Below are 20,665 nucleotides of genomic sequence, written 5' to 3' on the forward strand. Positions count from 1 at the left end.
ACTAGCATAAGAAATGAAAGATAGATATTTATTAAGATGACAAAGAAATAAAAGAAATAAAGATATAAAACATAATATAAGGAAAAAAAAAGAGAAATTGAAAAAATAAATGAATATAAAAAATAAAAGAAATGCCTTTTATTATTGTCAACTAGCATAAGAAATGAAAGATAGATATTTATTAAGATGACAAAGAAATAAAGATATAAAACATATTATAACGAAAAAAAAAGAGGAATTGAAAAAATAAATGAATATAAAAAAATAAAAGAAATGCCTTTTATTATTGTCAACTAGCATAAGAAATGAAAGATAGATATTTATTAAGATGACAAAGAAATAAAAGAAATGAAGATATAAAACATAATAAATAATAAACATAATATTACGGAAAAAAAAGAGAAATTGAAAAAATAAATGAATATAAAAAATGTGTGGAAAACAGTATACTGAGTTTTTCACATTTTTTTAAACTTATTTGTTTATCATATTTCTCTTTTTTATTACATTATGTGTTTTATCCTGTATATAATAAAACAAAAAGAGAAATCAAATAAATAGATACATCTAAAAAAATGTGGGGAAAACTTAGTATACTGAGTTTTCACATTTTTTTTTACTTGTTTATAATATTTCTCTTTTTTATTATATTATGTGTGCACACGCAATTTATTCATCAAATTCACAAAATAATGATCACAGCATCTTCCAAATTGCACATGATTACATAACAATATCACATTTCAAAGTCATTATTACAAATTAATGTTCATAATGTTCATGACACATTAATTCCAATGCACAACAGAGCTTGATAATCGTGTCAGAGCCTGATTTAAAGCGTCAGGATCGCATCAAAGCGTAATAAAGTTCAATAGGCAAGGCAAGGCAAGGCAAGGCAACTTTATTTGTATAGCGCTTTTCATACACAAGGCAGACTCAAAGTGCTTCACAGACAACAAAGTGAAATGAAAGAAAATAAAATAAAGCGTAATAAAACGTATCAAAGCGTGATTTAAAGCGTATCAAAGCGGCATCAAATCGTGAGGAACGGTAATTCGTCCCCCCAAAGCGGCAACTAATTCGTATCAGAGCGTATCAAAGCATAACATTACTTCGGAGATTGGGATATTCGTGGAAAAATTGACAAAAATGACGGCGCTTTGCTCGCCGCTTTAAAGCGCGGCAAGCGCCGTTGGTGTGAACCAGGCATTACTCTTAGGGTCTCTGAGCTATCTCGAAGAGGAAAGTCCCTGGTACCCGTGGATCTTGTCCTTCCGGCCATGACCACAGGTGAGGATAGGGATGTAGATGGACCGGTAAATTGAGAGCTTTGCCTTCCGGCTCAGCTCTGTCTTCCCCCCGACGGACCGATACAGGGTCCGCATCATTGCAGAAGCCGCCCCGATCCACTCTTCCTTCACTCGTGAACAAGACCCCGCCCCCCCCCCCCCCCCCAGGTAATTGGACCTCTTCCATTTATATACAGTACAGGCCAAAAATTTGGACACACCTTCTCCTCATTCAATGCGTTTTCTTCATTTTCATGACTATTTACATTGTAGATTGTCACATCAAATGAACAAAAAAAAGGTGAAATAACTGAAAACATGTTTTATATTCTAGTTTCTTCAAAATAGCCACCCTTTGCTCTGATTACTTTTTCGCACGCTCTTGGCATTCTCTCCATGAGCTTCAAGAGGTGGTCGCCTGAAATGGTTTTGACTTCACAGGTGTGCTTGAAGCTCACGGAGAGAATGCCGGGAGTGTGCAAAGGGTGGCTATTTTGAAGAAACTAGAATACAAAACATGTTTTCAGTTATTTCACCTTTTTTCCCACATTGATGTGACAATCTACAATGTAAATAGTCATGAAAATAAAGAAAAGGCATCGAATGAGAAGGTGTGTCCAAACTTTTGACCTGTACTGTACTTGTAATATACTGTACTTATAATATACCTGTTCAAAAGTCATTTTCCTTTCCACTTTCTCATGCCCTCCAAATCATTATTACAGTTAATGTGTTGTCAAGCATATAAGCCACTGTGACACTATTGTTCATTTTTTAAATAAATGTCTGTAATGATAATATCAATGAGGGATTTCTAATCACTGCTATGTTGGATGTTTTAGCTACTTCTAAATCACTAATCCTTGTCTCCATGGCGACAAATAAAGTAAGTTTCTTACAAGTATCATTATCACTGGAGGACAAGGAATGGCTAAACATGCTTCACTAGACACCATAGCTCACCGGCGTCACAATGTAAACAAACGCCACGGGTGGCTCTACACCTAACATCCACTGTAATGATACCAAGTACAGGCACGTGGCTAGTCGATACTACTATGATTACGTCGATATTACATTTGTGGTATCATCCAAAACTAATGTAAAGTATCAAAGAAGAGAAGAATAAGTGATTATTACATTTTAACAGAAGTGTAGATAGAACACGTTGAAACAGAAAGTAAGCAGATATTAACAGTAAATGAACAAGTAGATTAATACATTTTTACAGTTTGTCCTTTATAATGTTGACAAAATAATAGGTGTATAAATGACACAATATGTTACTGCATATGTCAGCAGACTAATTAGGAGCCTTTGTTTGTTTACTTACAACTAAAAGACAAGTTGTCTAGTATGTTCACTATTTTATTTAAGGACTAAATTACAATAATAAACATATGTTTCACGTACCCCAGGGGTGTCCAAAGTGCGGCCCGGGGGCCATTTGCGGCCCGCAGCAAATTGTTTACCGGCGCGCCACACATTCTGGAAATACTATTGTAAAAATAAAATAGAACATTAAAAAAAGTGGAATGAGGTGAAATCTAACGAGAAAAAGTTGCAATGTTGACACAAAAGCTGCCATGCAGGCTGCTTTTTTTTTCTTTTGTCTTTCTTTATTTTTATTTTTTTTGCCATTGCTCAAAAAAAAAAAAAAAATCACAAAAAATCCATCTTATAATGAATTATTTTCAAGGCTCCAATTACTTCAAATATTTCACTTTAAAATGTTTTATGTGGTAAATATTGCATATATTGTGTAGTAGCCATATAAAAACATCAACGTTTTTTTTTGACAAAAGCGCATAAAACCAACAAAATAATAGTTCCAGCATAAAATCGACAGATATATCTGAAGTTGATCTCGTAACTTAAGTGTTGAAAGTAAAAGTAAAACCTGATAAAAATGTATCACTTTATGAGTGGGGCACCTTTTGGATCCCAAATATATTTAGTGATTTTTAATTTATCTTTTCACTGTGATTACTCAAAAATATGAAATAATTAAAATCAATGGTGTCCTGCATTATTGATCTTTTTAGGGCTCTAATTACTAAATACTGCATATTTCAGTTTTACTATAAAAAAAACAAGTTGTTTTTGACAGAAAAGCCATAACATTTTTTTTTTAATTTGTATTACTTTATATCAACTTGAAGTTGATATAGAGATTTACTGTAAGCGTTAAATAATTAAAAAATAATAATAATCTGACTTATTTTTAACATTTTAATGACTGAGAGCCTTTATGGTCCCCGGGACCCCTAAAAGGTGAAGTAAATAAAAAATGCATATATTTTGTTATGGTTTGAAAATGAAAAATATCAAAATGGCCCCCACATGCTTTAATTTTACCGTGTGCGGCCCTCAGTGGAAAAAGTTTGGACACCCCTGATGTACCCTAAGATTTTTTGTTAAAATAAAGCCAATAATGCCATTTTTTTGTGGTCCACTTTAATTTAAAAAAAGTACCGAAAATCATTAAAATCATTTTAGTACCGGTACCAAAATATTGGTATCGTTACAACACTATTATGGTATTATTTTGTTGGATTGATGAATAAAATAAATAAATGAATAAAAATACAACTATTACAGTTAAAAGTACAAGAAGTTGTCATATTCAGGAAATAACAGCTTCTCTCCAATGACCCCCTGCTTCCAGGTCAAAGTGACCCATGGCTGTCATCAATCCATCACAAAAAAGCCTCCTCAAAAAGGTAAAACATTCCTACAGGAAGTTTCCTAACACCTTTTTTTTTTTTTTTTTGATGGCATGTTGCAAGATATGTTTCAACTCGCAGTAGAAATGATTAGCTCCCCTTATACGACTTGACAGCTGGAAGCCTTCAAACTGTAGGGCCTTTTTTTCTTTCTTCAAACGACTGCTTCTGGACTAAATCCTCTTAAGGACTACGATCCAAAACCATGAAGACCAGCGGCACTCACCTCCGACCAAGACCATAGACTCAAGCACCAGCAGCGTCCTCTGCAGTGGACATTTCTTCCCCACCCCTCTATTTCTTTGTCATACACTGCAAAAACTGAAATCTAAGTAAGATGAAATACCTCAAATAAGGGTGATATTTACTTATTTTCTGTCTGATAAGATAATTCTTCTCACTAAGCAGATTTTATGAGTGTTTTACTTGTTTTAAGTGTTTTTGGTCCCTTACAGCTTGTTGCTGAGATTTGTTGACCTATATATATTGAGTAAAACATGCTTGAAACTAGAATATCAACTGTTGCAAAGCTGTGTCATCAACACTCACAAGTAGAAAAGTAATCATTTCTTATTTCAAGCATGGAAAAAAAAAAAAAAACATGACTTTTGACACAATTGTGTCTCATAATTAAAACAAATGACAGCCAAATGGACTTTGCTGTTTTATTTACAATGAAACAATAGAAAATACGTACTCATACAGTATCATGTCATACAGTACAGTTGTTATTAGTGAGAATATACTTATTTTAAGGTATTTTTGGGTTCATTGAGGTTAGCTAATTAGGGACCGAATGTCCCTTTCAGACAGAGGACCCTATTGTAATTGTAAGGTTTTATTTATTATTTCTTTATTATTATACCGCCGCCTCTTTGAGCTGTAATTTGACCCCCTTAACATGCTTCAAAACTCACCAAACTGGACACACACATCAGGACTGGCGAAAATTGCGATCTAATAAAAAACAACAACTCCAAAACTCAAAATTGCGCTCTAGCGCCCCCTAGGAAGAAAACAGAGACAAAACTGCCTGTAACTTCCAGTAGGAATGTCGTAGTGAGTCGAAACAAACACCTCTATGTAGGTCTCACTTAGACCTAGATTTCATACACTGACATCCTTCAGCAAAAATCAACAGGAAGTTGGCAATTCCCCCTTCAAAACAAAAGTTTAGTAAAAAACAGTCACCTTTGCCTCTTTGAGCTGTAATTTGACCCCCTTAACATGCTTCAAAACTCACCAAACTGGACACACACATCAGGACTGGCGAAACTTGCGATCTAATAAAAAAAACAACTCCAAAACTCAAAATTGCGCTCTAGCGCCCCCTAGGAAGAAAACAGAGACACAAGTGCCTGTAACTTCCAGTAGGAATGTCGTAGCGACACGAAACAAAAACCTCTATGTAGGTCTCACTTAGACATAGATTTTATACACTGACATCCTTCAGCAAAAATCAACAGGAAGTTGGCAATTCCCCCTTCAAAACAAAAGTTTAGTAAAAAACAGTCACCTTTGCCTCGTTGAGCTGTAATTTGACCCCCTTAACATGCTTCAAAACTCAAACTGGACACACACATCAGGACTGGCAAAAATTGCGATCTAATAAAAAAAAAAAAACCCAACCCCAAAACTCAAAATTGCGCTCTAGCGCCCCTTAGGAAGAAAACACAGACAAAACTGCTCCTAGGAAGAAAACACAGACAAAACTGCCTGTAACTTCCAGTAGGAATGTCCTTAAAAACTCACCAAACTGGACACACACATCAGGACTGGCAAAAATTGCGATCTAATAAAAAACCAAACTCCAAAACTCAAAACTGCGCTCTAGCGCCCCCTAGGAAGAAAACAGACAAAACTGCTCCTAGGAAGAAAACAGACAAAACTGCCTGTAACTTCCAGTAGGAATGTCCTTAAAAACTCACCAAACTGGACACACACATCAGGACTGGCAAAAATTGCGATCTAATAAAAAACCAAACTCCAAAACTCAAAACTGCGCTCTAGCGCCCCCTAGGAAGAAAACAGACAAAACTGCTCCTAGGAAGAAAACAGACAAAACTGCCTGTAACTTCCAGTAGGAATGTCCTTAAAAACTCACCAAACTGGACACACACATCAGGACTGGCAAAAATTGCGATCTAATAAAAAAACCAAACCCCAAAACTCAAAATTGCGCTCTAGCGCCCCCTAGGAAGAAAACAGACAAAACTGCTCCTAGGAAGGAAACACAGACAAAACTGCCTGTAACTTCCAGTAGGAATGTCCTTAAAAACTCACCAAACCGGACACACACATCAGGACTGGCGAAAATTGCGATCTAATAAAAAAACCAAACCCCAAAACTCAAAATTGCGCTCTAGCGCCCCCTAGGAAGAAAACAGACAAAACTGCTCCTAGGAAGAAAACAGACAAAACTGCCTGTAACTTCCAGTAGGAATGTCCTTAAAAACTCACCAAACTGGACACACACATCAGGACTGGCGAAAATTGCGATCTAATAAAAAAACCAAACCCCAAAACTCAAAATTGCGCTCTAGCGCCCCTTAGGAAGAAAACACAGACAAAACTGCTCCTAGGAAGAAAACACAGACAAAACTGCCTGTAACTCCCAGTAGGAATGTCGTAGCGACATGAAACAAAAACTTCTATGTAGGTCTCACTTAGACCTACATTTCATATATTGACAACCCCCAGCAAAAATCTACAGGAAGTTTGCAATTCCCCCTTCAAAACAAAAGTTTTGTAAAAACCGGTCACCTTTTTTCAAACATGATCTCCTCTGAGCGCGTTTGTCGTGTCGGCTTCAAACTAGCACAGGAGAGAGATTGAACCCTTTCTGATTAAAAGTTGACGAAAGAGTTTTAATTACAACTCCGGTTTGGATTTTATGTGCCGTCAAAGTCGGTCCCGTCCATCGCTGCTTGCAGCTTTAATTTGACTTGTTTTGGAAAGACACATTTTCTTGTTCTATTGGCAGATAATTTTGCTTAGTTCAAATAAAATACCCCTAATTTTTGTATTTTTTTCCCCTTGTTTTTGAACACTGACTTTTTGCAGTGTAGAGTTGGCTGGGGAAAAAGAATCCCTCCCATGCAAAACAAACGTCAACTGCAGAGGACGTTATTCAAATGTCCCGATTTGGATATTGTTCCCAATTGGAGGCACAGAGGAGGACTTGTTTGAAAGGTTGGCGCGTGCCAGCAGCGGGAGCGAGCCTGGCGTGTTGATATAAGAAGCAGATGTGAAGTATGCAAGGAAAACAGACAAGAGTGCGGGTGGAAAAACAAAAAAAGGCAGCTAATGTGGCACACCTGCAGCAATGAATGGACGCTTCATGAGGGTAAAAAAAAAAAAAAAAAAAAAAGGCAGTAGATTCACCTACCATGGATTTAAAACAACACCTTCCTGCGAAGACCTCCGCTTGAGAGAATGATCAATACGTGCAAAGTCCAAAGTGTGATATTCCTGATGACTGGACAGACGTCCCTCGGCTTATGACGGCCGTCTGGCAGCCGGCACACACTTAAACAGTCATAACAGGCTCCGCCCAACTGTCTGATCACACACGCCCGCCAGCTCACACACACCCCGACTGACTCACGGCGACAGCATTGATGCTCCTGCGCCGTCTGGGACGGCGACTTTACTCACATGGGATCGGGAGAAGGTCAAATAAAACAAAAATTAAAAAAAAAAAGCTTTCCAAAGTGATGAAAGAAAAAAAACGAGTATCAAGACGAGACGTCTGCAAATTACAAGTTCCACTAAAAGGGCAGCGGCGATGGCAAAAAGGCAAAGTGTGATGATAGCCATAGAAGATGGTGACCTCTGCCAGGGCTTGTCGTCGTTACAACAAGCCCTGGTGCTCACATTTTATTCACACATTTTGCTTTAATTGCTTCTTTTTCAATTAATTTTTTGTTTTGTTTTCATGTTTTAAAGTGTCTGCAAATATAAATATATGGTAGTGTTGGTAGTTCTTTGTACTAATATACAAACCCCGTTTCCATATGAGTTGGGAAATTGTGTTAGATTTAAATATAAACGGAATACAATGATTTGCAAATCATTTTCAACCCATATTCAGTTGAATATGCTACAAAGACAACATATTTGATGTTCAAACTGATAAACATTTTTTTTGTGTGCAAATAATCATTAACTTTAGAATTTGATGCCAGCAACACGTGACAAAGAAGTTGGGAAAGGTGGCAATAAATACTGATAAAGTTGAGGAATGCTCATCAAACACTTATTTGGAACATCCCACAGGTGAACAGGCACATTGGGAACAGGTGGGTGCCATGATTGCGTATAAAAGTAGATTCCATGAAATACTCAGTCATTCACAAACAAGGATGGGGCGAGGGTCACCACTTTGTCAACAAATGCGTGAGCAAATTGTTGAACAGTTTAAGAAAAACCTTTCTCAACCAGCTACTGCAAGGAATTTAGGGATTTCACCATCTACGCTCCGTAATATCATCAAAGGGTTCAGAGAATCTGGAGAAATCACTGCACGTAAGCAGCTAAGCCCGTGACCTTCCATCCCTCAGGCTGTACTGCATCAACAAGCGACATCAGTGTGTAAAGGATATCACCACATGGGCTCAGGAACACTTCAGAAACCCGCTGTCAGTAACTACAGTTGGTCGCTACATCTGTAAGTGCAAGTTAAAACTCTCCTATGCAAGGCGAAAACCGTTTATCAACAACACCCAGAAACGCCGTCGGCGTCGCTGGGCCTGAGCTCATCTAAGATGGACTGATACAAAGTGGAAAAGTGTTCTGTGGTCTGACGAGTCCACATTTCAAATTGTTTTTGGAAACTGTGGACGTCGTGTCCTCCGGACCAAAGAGGAAAAGAACCATCCGGATTGTTATAGGCGCAAAGTGTAAAAGCCAGCATGTGTGATGGTATAGGGGTGTATTAGTGCCTAAGACATGGGTAACTTACACATCTGTGAAGACACCATTAATGCTGAAAGGTACATACAGGTTTTGGAGCAACATATGTTGCCACCCAAGCAACGTTACCATGGACGCCCCTGCTTATTTCAGCAAGACAATGCCAAGCCACGTGTTATATCAACGTGGCTTCATAGTAAAAGAGTGCGGGTACTAGACTGGCCTGCCTGTAGTCCAGACATTGAAAATGTGTGGCGCATTATGAAGCCTAAAATAGCACAACGGAGACCCCCGGACTGTTGAACAACTTAAGCTGTACATCAAGCAAGAATGGGAAAGAATTCCACCTGAGAAGCTTCAAAAATGTGTCTCCTCAGTTCCCAAACCTTTACTGAGTGTTGTTAAAAGGAAAGGCCATGTAACACAGTGGTGAACATGCCCTTTCCCAACTACTTTGGCACGTGTTGCAGCCATGAAATTCTAAGTTAATTATTATTTCAAAAAAAAAAAAAAAGTTTATGAGTTTGAACATCAAATATGTTGTCTTTGTAGTGCATTCAATTGAATATGGGTTGAAAAGGATTTGCAAATCGTTGTATTCCGTTTATATTTACATCTAACACAATTTCCCAACTCATATGGAAACGGGGTTTATACTAATATACTTTTAATCACTTGAAAAATGCAATATTTGCGTTCGTCTACTGTGGAAGTCGCTTCCTAGCAGCTCCACTGTAGACACGGCACAAGAGCCAAGCGTGCAGGTTTTAACAAGGTTTTAATGATCAATTGTTTTAACAAAGTCTTTCTCCAGCAGAACGTGACTTTTCCGTCACGTCCGTATCCTCTCTCCCTCTTTGCTCCCGGCCGCTTACTGTTAAAGACAACAGATGAGGAGATTAACACGTACCACCTGTGAAATCTAATCACCTGCCAGCTGTGTCTCGCCGTCAGCACGGCCACGCCCCCCCCCCGCCTGATGGTGCTCTGTCCTCAGCACCACGGACAGAGGCGGTGACCTTTGCTCCTGCAGGCACCGCTGACAACGTCTGCCTCCACATCTACATTTAATTGATTAGAATTAATTTTTGTTTAATTTTATTTGAAGTTTAAATCATAGGACTACGGTGTGTGGTTCTTTTTGATATTTCAGAGGGTTTTTTGTACGTCTAAATGTTGTAAAATGTGTAATTTTCTTTACTTTAATTTGAATTAGATTAAAAAAACACCAACGGTCATATGTTTTGGGACAAAAAACTAACACCGTATAATGTATATACTGTATAATGCACATGTTCCTTGACTGCACTTAAATGTAGAGTATATGTAGAATATATTTATATTATTTACATATTATATATATAATAAATATTATATTATTTATTATTATTCTTGTCTATTGTGAGCGAACTGTGGTGCTGAATTTCCCCCCAGGGATCAAGAAAGTACTTTCTATTCTATTCTATTCTAATATTTCTTACATTGCTTGCTTATTTATTATTATTTTTTCGCTTTTAGTTAGCTTTTTTCTAGTTTTTATCGGTTGTTCTATTTTTTAAAGTGAAGCTCTTTTTACTATTTCATTTTTAGTCATTAAGGAAATGCATTACTTTTGCAATGCTTATCTAAAATTTCTGAAATATTCAAATGTAATTATTTCATCTACAAATGTTGCATACATTGTTGGTGTAATTTCAAAAAAAATGTTTTGGTTACTTTTTGTCCCAACACAATCCGCCAAGTATAACCAAGCATGTCTCAAACAACACCATACTTAAAGTTAAGTTAAGTCAACAGATCAAGGGTCCTATATTGCGCTCATGATACCCGCGAATAACATCCAGAAAGTCCCAACAATATTCCATTTACATGATATTGATATTGTTATTATAAGTGCTAACGCAGACGGACTATTTTAGTTAAAGTTAAAGTACCAACAATAGTCACACACACACTAGGTGTGGTGAAATGTGTCCTCTGTATTTGACCCATCCCCTTGTTCACCCCCTGGGAGGTGAGGGGAGCACTGAGCAGCAGCGGTGGCCGCGCCCGGGAATAATTTTTGGTGATTTAACCCCCAATTCCAACCCTTGATGCCGAGTGCCAAGCAGGGAGGTAATGGCTCCAATTTGTATAGTCTTTGGTATGACTTGGCCGGGGTCTGAACTCACGACCTACCGGTCTCAGGGCGGACACTCTAACCACTAGGCCACTGACCTAGATCAGAGCTGGGCAAATAATTTGACTCGGGGGCCACATTGAGAGAAAAAATTGTGTCTGCGGGGCAATGTGTATAAAGGATATATAATCTACTGTTTTTCCGGAACACTAATACCAAAAAGTCACAATTTCAATCGAGTTCTAAAAAGGTTATTACAGACCACCTAAAAAAAAAAAACGGAATGGAATTTTACAGTTTTTTTGTACATTAAATCGATTGGTACCAGGCCGCGCAAGAAATGTAATAAAAAAATAAAAAAATAAAAAATAAATAAAATTAAAAAAAAAATATATATATATTTTTTAAAAATTAAATCAACATTAAAAAACACAATATATACATTATATATCAATATAGATCAATACAGTCTGCAGGGATACAGTCCGTAAGCACACATGATTGTATTTCTTTATGAAAAAAAAAAAAAAAAATCCCATCCACCCCCCGGTCCGTGGGACAAATTTTCAAGCGTTGACCGGTCCCCGGCTACAAAAAGGTTGGGGACCACTGCATTAAATGGTTAAATGGGTTATACTTGTATAGCGCTTTTCTACCTTCAAGGTACCGTATTTTCCGCACTATAAGGTGCACCGGATTATAAGGCGCACCTTCAATGAATGGCCTATTTTAAAACTGTGTTCATATATAAGGCGCACCGCATTATAAGGCGCACCGCATTATAAGGCGCATAGACTAGGCGCTACAGTAGAGGCTGGGGTTACGTTACGCATCCCGTAGTTGCGAGACCTGTTGTGGCTCAATATTGGTCCGTATATAAGGCGCACCGGATTATAAGGCGCACTGTCAGCTTTTAAGAAAATTAGAGGTTTTTAGGTGCGCCTTATAGTGCGGAAAATACGCTACTCAAAGCGCTTTGATACTTTTTCCACATTCACCCACACATTCACACACTGATGGCGGGAGCTGCCATACAAGGCCCTAACCACCACCCATCAGGAGCAAGGGTGACGTGTCTTTGCTCAAGGACACAACGGACGTGACGAGGTTGGTAGAAGGTGGGGAATCGAACCAGGAACCCTTAGGTTGCTGGCACGGGCGCTGTCCCAACCGCGCCACGCCGTCCCATTAAGATAAAGAAAGTGGGGATGTTAACTATGAACAATAAAACACTGAATATTAACAACGTATAAACATGGCTCCTCTTTTACGTGGGGTTTACAATATTAACTATGGAACAATAAAACAGGGGTTTTCAACCTTTTTTGAGCCAAGGCACATTTTTTTCCATTGAAAAAAATCCTGAGGCAAAGCGCTCCCCTCTAGGGGAGACCGGATGCAATGGACGTCGAGTGGGTCTAGCATAATATTGTGAAAGTCCAGTCCATAGTGGATCTAACATAATAGTGAGAGTCCAGTCCATAGTGGATCTAACATAATAATGAGAGTCCAGTCCATAGTGGATCTAACATAATAGTGAGAGTCCAGTTCATAGTGGATCTAACATAATAGTGTGAGAGTCCAGTCCATAGTGGATCTAACATAATAGTGAGAGTCCAGTTCATAATGGATCTAACATAATAGTGAGAGTCCAGTCCATAGTGGATCTAACATAATAGTGTGAGAGTCCAGTCCATAGTGGATCTAACATAATAGTGTGAGAGTCCAGTCCATAGTGGATCTAACATAATAGTGTGAGTCCAGTCCATAGTGGATCTAACATAATAGTGAGAGTCCAGTCCATAGTGGATCTAACATAATAGTGTGAGAGTCCAGTCCATAGTGGATCTAACATAATAGTGAGAGTCCAGTCCATAGTGGATCTAACATAATAGTGTGAGTCCAGTCCATAGTGGATCTAACATAATAGTGAGGGTCCAGTCCATAGTGGAACTAACATAATAGTGTGTGAGTCCAGTCCATAGTGGATCTAACATAATAGTGAGAGTCCAGTCCATAGTGGATCTAACATAATAGTGTGTGAGTCCAGTCCATAGTGGATCTAACATAATAGTGTGTGAGTCCAGTCCATAGTGGATCTAACATAATAGTGAGAGTCCAGTCCATAGTGGATCTAACATAATAGTGTGTGAGTCCAGTCCATAGTGGATCTAACATAATAGTGTGAGTCCAGTCCATAGTGGATCTAACATAATAGTGTGTGAGTCCAGTCCATAGTGGATCTAACATAATAGTGTGAGTCCAGTCCATAGTGGAACTAACATAATAGTGAGAGTCCAGTCCATAGTGGGGCCAACAGGAGACCATACTGAATTGTTGGATATGAATTCAAACCATAACCAAGCATGCATCACTATAGCTCTTGTCTCAAAGTAGGTGTACTGTCACCGCCTGTCACATCACCATGTCACTTATTTGGAGTTTTTTGGTGTTTTCCTGTGTGTAGCGTTTTACTTCTTGTCTTGCGCTCCTATTTTGTCGTTGATTGTCATGTCATATACGGATGTACTTTGTGGACGCCGTCTGCTACTCCACGCGCTGTAAGTCTTTGCTGTCGTCCAGCATTCTGTTTTTGTTGACTTTGAAGCCAGTTCAGTTTTAGTTTCATTTTGCATAGCATTCCCTACGCTTCAATGCCTTTTCTTAGGGGCACTCGCCTTTTGTTTATTTCTGGTTTAAGCATGAAAACATCTTTTTACCTGCACCCTGCCTCCCGCATATTGTGGTCACGACAAACCATGTTCCCGACATCCACAAAGCAATTAGCTACCTGCTGCCACCTACTGATATGGAAGAGTATTACACGGTTACTCTGATCCGACTCCATTCTGGAGTACCGATCACTCAAAAAGTCATCACAACATGTGCGCTGTGTGCAAATAGTTGACATCAGAAACGGTATAAAGCGAGACACGACCTACAATACAACAAACGTTTGAAGCCACATCAAAGAGCAGCAGGAATTTCTTAGCCAGGGGCAGAAAGACGCAAGCAGCCAGCAGGAATTATTCCAAAAAGTATTGCACGTAAATATTGACAGTCGACGTTTGTTTTCAGGAGGGCAGAGTTCCTGGTTTTTTTCCCAGAGCTTATACTTACCTCAAGTTGCCTTTTGTCAGAATAATTATGTGTAAGTAATCACACAACTCGTATGCTTAAAGGCCGTTGCTATAGTTATTATCAATTGTGCTGAGGTTGTGCTTTTCTATCTGTGCAAAGGGACTTGCAATCCGAGATTGCGAGTCGTCCCGTATCAGTGTTTGTGTCCAGAACATTGAGTACCGTGACGCGGACAAAGCAGAGACAGGGCGATATCACGAGTGTCGGCACATTTCCATTTCTGAATAATCATATATTGTGTCCAACTCAGTGATGTAACCAGGGACCTTCCCAAATAAATAGAGGAGCATGTGGGACTGAACCTTAGAGCGTGGTGGGAGATTGTAACTGAGTGTGCGCAGCCCCAAACGTCTCTCCTCATTGAGCCAAATTGCACTCTGTCTCTGCATGATTCCTTGCTTCTTGTCTGTTTAATAAATGTCATCAGTGTTTGAACCTGACACCTTTCGTGACATATATCAGACCTGGGCAAAGTACGGCCCACGGGCAACACGCGGCACATTAAGATTTTCAAATCCTGTCCGTCGGACGTTCTACATCATTTTTTTTTAGACCTTTAACATCAAAACTGCTTTTAAATGACCGTAAGTCTTGAACTATACAAAGTATTTCAATGGTTGAAAGCTGCGATTTCGAGTGTTGTACGAGTTATTACGGTAATCTACGTCACAGCAGCTCAGTCAAAGCAGAGTGGGCGGGGCTTGTTTTCAGAGCAGCCAGTCCAAAAAACGCATGAGTCAGCAAGCGATGCGGAATCAAATTTGTACAACAAAGTTCTGCATAAAAGTGATCATATCATATTGTAGGTTTATTTCATTACACTTTGCATTCATATTTTGCTGTTTGTTACATTTTTTTTGTGTTTTGCTTGATTGTAAAAGACGCACAACTATGGAGGAGCTGGTCTGAGAAGTAAAATATGTTCATATGTTGTTAATATTCAGTGTTTTATTGTTCATAGATAATATTGTAAATCCCACTGTCTTTATTTTTGTACTTATTTATTTTGTACAACAAAGTTCCGCATAAAAGTGATAATAATATCATATTGTAGGTTTTGTATTACACTTTGCACTCATATTTTGCTGTTTGTTACATTTTTGTTGTGTTTTGCTTGATTGTAAAAGATACACAACTATGGAGGAGCTGGTTTGACAAGTAAAAATGTTCATATTCAGTGTTTTATTATTCATAGATAATATTTTAAATCCCACTGTCTTTATTTTCTACAACAAAGTTTTGCATAAAAGTGATAACATATCATATTGTAGGTTTTTTATTACACTTTGCATTCATATTTTGCCGTTTGTTACATTTTTGTTGTGTTTTGCTTGATTGTAAAAGATACACAACTATGGAGGAGCTGGTCTGAGAAGTAAAATATGTTCATATGTTGTTAATATTTAGTGTTTTATTGTTCATAGATAATATTTTAAATCCCACTGTCTTTATTTTCTACAACAAAGTCCTGCATAAAAGTGATAAAATATCATATTGTAGGTTTTTTATTACACTTTGCATTCATATTTTGCTGTTTGTTACATTTTTGTTGTGTTTTGCTTGATTGTAAAAGATACACAACTATGGAGGAGCTGGTTTGAGAAGTAAAAGATGTTCAGATGTTGTTAATATTCAGTGTTTTATTGTTCATAGATAACATTGTAAATCCCACTGTCTTTATTTTCGTATTTATTTATCTTTTACAACAAAGTTCTGCATAAAAGTGATAATATATCATATTGTAGGTTTTTTATTACACTTTGCATCCATATTTTGCTGTTTGTTACATTTTTGTTGTGTTTTTCTTGATTGTAAAAGATGCACAACTATGGAGGAGCTGGTCTGAGAAGTAAAAGATGTTCATATGTTGTTAATATTCAGTGTTTTATGGTTCATAGATAATATTGTAAATCCCACTGTCTTTATTTTCGTATTTATTTATTTCGTACAACAAAGTTCCGCATAAAAGTGATACTATATCATATTGTAGGTTTTTTATTACACTTTGCATTCATATTTTGCTGTTGGTTACATTTTTGTTGTGTTTTTCTTGATTGTAAAAGATGCACAACTATGGAGGAGCTGGTCTGATAAGTAAAAGATGTTCATATGTTGTTAATATTCAGTGTTTTATTGTTCATAGATAATATTGTAAATCCTACTGTCTTTATTTTCGTACTTATTTATTTTGTACAACAAAGTTCTGCATAAAAGTGATAATATATAATATTGTAGGTTTTTTATTACACTTTGCATCCATATTTTGCTGTTTGTTACATTTTTGTTGTGTTTTGCTTGATTGTAAAAGATACACAACTATGGAGGAGCTGGTCTGAGAAGTAAAAGATGTTCAAATGTTGTTAATATTCAGTGTTTTATTACTCACAGATAATATTGTAAACCCCACTGTCTTTATTTTGTACAACAAAGTTCTGCATAAAAGTGATAATATATCATCTTGTAGGTTTTGTATTACACTTTGCATCCATATTTTGCTGTTTGTTACATTTTTGTTGTGTTTTGCTTGATTTTAAAAGATACACAACTATGGAGGAGCTGGTCTGAGAAGTAAAATATGTTCATATGTTGTTAATATTCAGTGTTTTATTCTTCATAAATAATATTGTAAATCCCACTGTCATTATTTTCGTACTTATTTATTTTGTACAACAAAGTTCCGCATAAAAGTGATAATAATATCATATTGTAGGTTTTTTAATTACACTTTGCATTCATATTTTGCTGTTTGTTACATTTTTGTTGTGTTTTGCTTGATTGTAAAAGATACACAACTATGGAGGAGCTGGTTTGAGAAGTAAAAGATGTTCATATGTTGTTAATATTCAGTGTTTTATTGTTCGTAGATAATATTGTAAATCCCACTGTCTTTATTTTCTACAACAAAATTCTGCATAAAAGTGACAATATATCATATTGTAGGTTTATTTTATTACATTTTGCATTCATATTTTGCGGTTTTTTACATTTTTGTTGTGTTTTGCCTAATTGTAAAAGATACACAGCAGCTCCCGCCATCAGTGTGTGAATGTGTGTGTGAATGGGTGAATGTGGAAATACTGTCAAAGCGCTCTGAGTACCTTGAAGGTATTTATCATTTATTTAACTATGGAGGAGCTGGTCTGACAAGTAAAATATGTTCATATGTTGTTAATATTTAGTGTTTTATTGCTCATAGATAATATTCTAAATCCCACTGTCTTTATTTTCGTATTTATTTATTTTGTACAACAAAGTTCTGCATAAAAGTTATATCATATTGTAGGTTGTTTTTTTGTATTACACTATGCATTCATCAATCAATCAATGTTTATTTATATAGCCCTAAATCACAAGTGTCTCAAAGGGCTGCACAAGCCACAACGACATCCTCGGTTCAGATCCCAGATTCATATTTTGCTGTTGGGTACATTTTTGTTGTGTTTCGCTAGATTGTAAAAGATGCACAACTATGGAGGAGCTGGTCTGAGAAGTAAAATATGTTAATATTCAGTGTTTTATTGCTCGTAGATAACATTCTAAGTCTTTATTTTCGTGTACATTTTGGGTGTCCCGTTCAGTAAAAAACTGTAAAATTCCATTCCGGTTTTTTTTAGGTGGTCTGTCATAACCTTTTTTTTTTACAATTTTATAGGACATTGTGACTTTTTGGTATTAGTGTTCCTGAAAAAAAGGCACCCCGACACATACTGTACAGCAGATTGTTACCGCTAAATGCGTATATATCATTTATACACACATACACATTGGCCCCCCAGACACATTTTTTCTCTCAATGTGGCCCCCCAGTCAAAATATTTGACATATATACATATGCTATCAATATTGCATGTAAAGGACTTTATATTAAAGACTCACGTAAAATCAACAATAACAACTAAAAACGCACTCGAAGAGTGCAGAAGACTGCCCGTATCAGCAGAAATCCATATTCAGGTATCAGGATTGCGGGAAAAAAAATCTTGATCGGTGCATTCCTAATCAGAAGGTTGCCTACAGCCACACCTCGTATTAATTAGTTACTGGTAGTCAAGTGTATTTATTGTGGCGTTCTAGTTGTAACAGGTGGACATTTTGAAAGAAGTCGTTTGTGAAGTTCCCGTGTGGCACAACGCTAAAAGGGAGCTTGCGCAATCGCAACAAATATCCCACCTAGAGGCACGCTATGTCGGTGTTGCACAACCAATCATTATAGGCCTCTGAAATGGGTGTTGAAACATGTCACTTTTTGACGTATACATTTGCCAAAAAAAACAATCAAATACAAATCAAATGTACAAAACCAGTGAAGTTGTCACGTTGTGTAAATGGTGAATAAAAATAGAATACAATGATTTGCAAAATGTTTTCAACTTATATTCAATTGAATAGACTGCAAGGACAAGATATTTAACGTGCGACCTGGTAAACTTTGTTGTTTTTTGCAAATATTAGCTCATTTGGAATTTGACGCCTGCAACGTGTTTCAAAAAAGCTGGCACAAGTGGCAAAAAAGACTGAGAAAGTTGAGGAATGCTCGTCAAACACTTATTTGGAACGTCCCACAGGTGAACAGGCTCATTGGGAACAGGTGGGTGCCATGATTGGGTATAAAAGCAGCTTCCATGAAATGCTCAGTCATTCACAAACAAGGACGGGGCGAGGGTCACCACTTTGTCAACAAATGCCTGAGCAAATTGTTTAAGAACATTTCTCAACCAGCTATTGCAAGGAATTTAGAAATTTCCACCATCTACGCTCCGTAATATCATCAAAAGGTTCAGAGAATCTGGAGAAGTCACTGCACGTAAGCCATGATATTACAGACCTTCCATCCCTCAGGCGGTACTGCATCAAAAAGCGACATCAGTGTGTAAAGGATATCACCACATGGGCTCAGGTACACTTCAGAAAACCACTGTCAGTAACTACAGTTGGTCGCTACATCTGTAAGTGCAAGTTAAAACTCTACTATGCAAAGCGAAAACCATTTATCAACAACACCCAGAAACGCAGCCGGCTTCTCTGGGCCTGAGCTCATCTAAGATGGACTGATGCAAAGTGTAAAAGTGTTCTGTCGTCTGACAAATCCACATTTCAAATTGTTTTTGGAAACTGTGGACGTTGTGTCCTCTGGACCAAAGAGGAAAAGGACCATCCGGATTGTTATAGGCGCAAAAGTGTAAAAGCCAGCATGTGTGATGGTATGGGGGTGTATTAGTGCCCAAAGCATGGGTAACTTACACATCTGTGAAGACGCCATTAATGCTGAAAGGTCCATACAGGTTTTGGAGCAACATATGTTGCGATCCAAGCAACGTTATCATGGACGCCCCTGCTTATTTCAGCAAGACAATGCCAAGCCACGTGTTACATCAACGTGGCTTCATAGTAAAAGAGTGCGGGTACTAGACTGGCCTGCCTGTAGTCCACACCTGTCTCCCATTGAAAATGTGTGGTGCATTATGAAGCCTAAAATACCAAAAATGGACTGTTGAACAACTTAAGTTGTACATCAAGCAAGAATGGGAAAGAATTCCACCTGAAAAGCTTCAAAATTTGGTCTCCCGAACTCTGAGTGTTGTTAAAAGGAAAGGCCATGTAACACAGTGGTAAAAATGCCCCTGTGACAACTTTTTTTGCAATGTGTTGCTGCCATTAAATTCTAAGTTGATGATTATTTGCAACAAAAAAAAAAGAAGTTTCTCAGTGTGAACGTTAAATATCTTGTCTTTGCAGTCTATTCAATTGAATATAAGTTGAAAAGGATTTGTTGTATTCTCTTTTTATTTACCATTTACACAACGTGACAACTTCACTGGTTTTGGGTTTTGTACTATTAGGTGTTAATTAGAGATGTCCGATAATATCGGACTGCCGATATTATCGGCCGATAACAGCTTTAAAATGTAATATCGGAAATTATCGGTATCGGTTTCAAAAAGTAAAATGTATGACTTTTTAAAACGCCGCTTTACGGAGTGGTACACGGACTTGGGGAGAAGTACAGAGCAGTTGCGTCTCCCAGTCATACTTGCCAAACCTCCCTATTTTCTCGGGAGACTCCCGAATTTTAGTACCTCTCCCAAAAATCTCCCGGGGCAACCATTCTCCCGATTTCCACTCAGACTTTAATATTGGGGGCGTGCCTTAAAGGCACTGCCTTTGCGTGCCGGCCCAATCACATAATATCTACGGCTTTTCACACACACACAAGTGAATGCAAGGCATACTTGGTCCACAGCTATACAGGTCACACTGAGGGTAGCCGTATAAACAACGTTAACACTGTTACAAATATGCGCCCCACTGTGAACCCACACCAAACAAGAATGACAAACACATTCCGGGAGAACATCCGCACCGTAACACAACATAAACACAACAGAACAAATACCCAGAACCCCTTGCAGGACTAACTCTTCCGGGACGCTACAATATACACCCCCCGCCCACCTCAACCTCCTCATGCTCTC

General features: G+C 37.7%; 1 protein-coding gene across 4 annotated transcripts in view; it reads right to left on the reverse strand.

The window, feature by feature from the left end:
- The window catches only part of plekhg5b (pleckstrin homology domain containing, family G (with RhoGef domain) member 5b), a 215,349-nt gene that overhangs the window by 111,214 nt on the left and 83,470 nt on the right, over nt 1–20,665 (reverse strand). The window contains exon 1 of one of the 4 annotated variants that reach the window (XM_062052556.1): nt 7,407–7,528. The exons of the other annotated variants lie outside the window; for them this stretch is intronic. Within the exon in view, the coding sequence (XP_061908540.1) occupies nt 7,407–7,409 (3 nt within the window). The 5' untranslated portion in view covers nt 7,410–7,528. Of the gene's footprint in view, nt 1–7,406; nt 7,529–20,665 lie in introns of those variants that run through there. 4 annotated transcript variants of the gene reach the window in all.

The sequence above is a fragment of the Entelurus aequoreus genome, linkage group LG07, assembly GCF_033978785.1.
Source record: "Entelurus aequoreus isolate RoL-2023_Sb linkage group LG07, RoL_Eaeq_v1.1, whole genome shotgun sequence".
Taxonomy (NCBI): Eukaryota; Metazoa; Chordata; class Actinopteri; order Syngnathiformes; family Syngnathidae; genus Entelurus; species Entelurus aequoreus.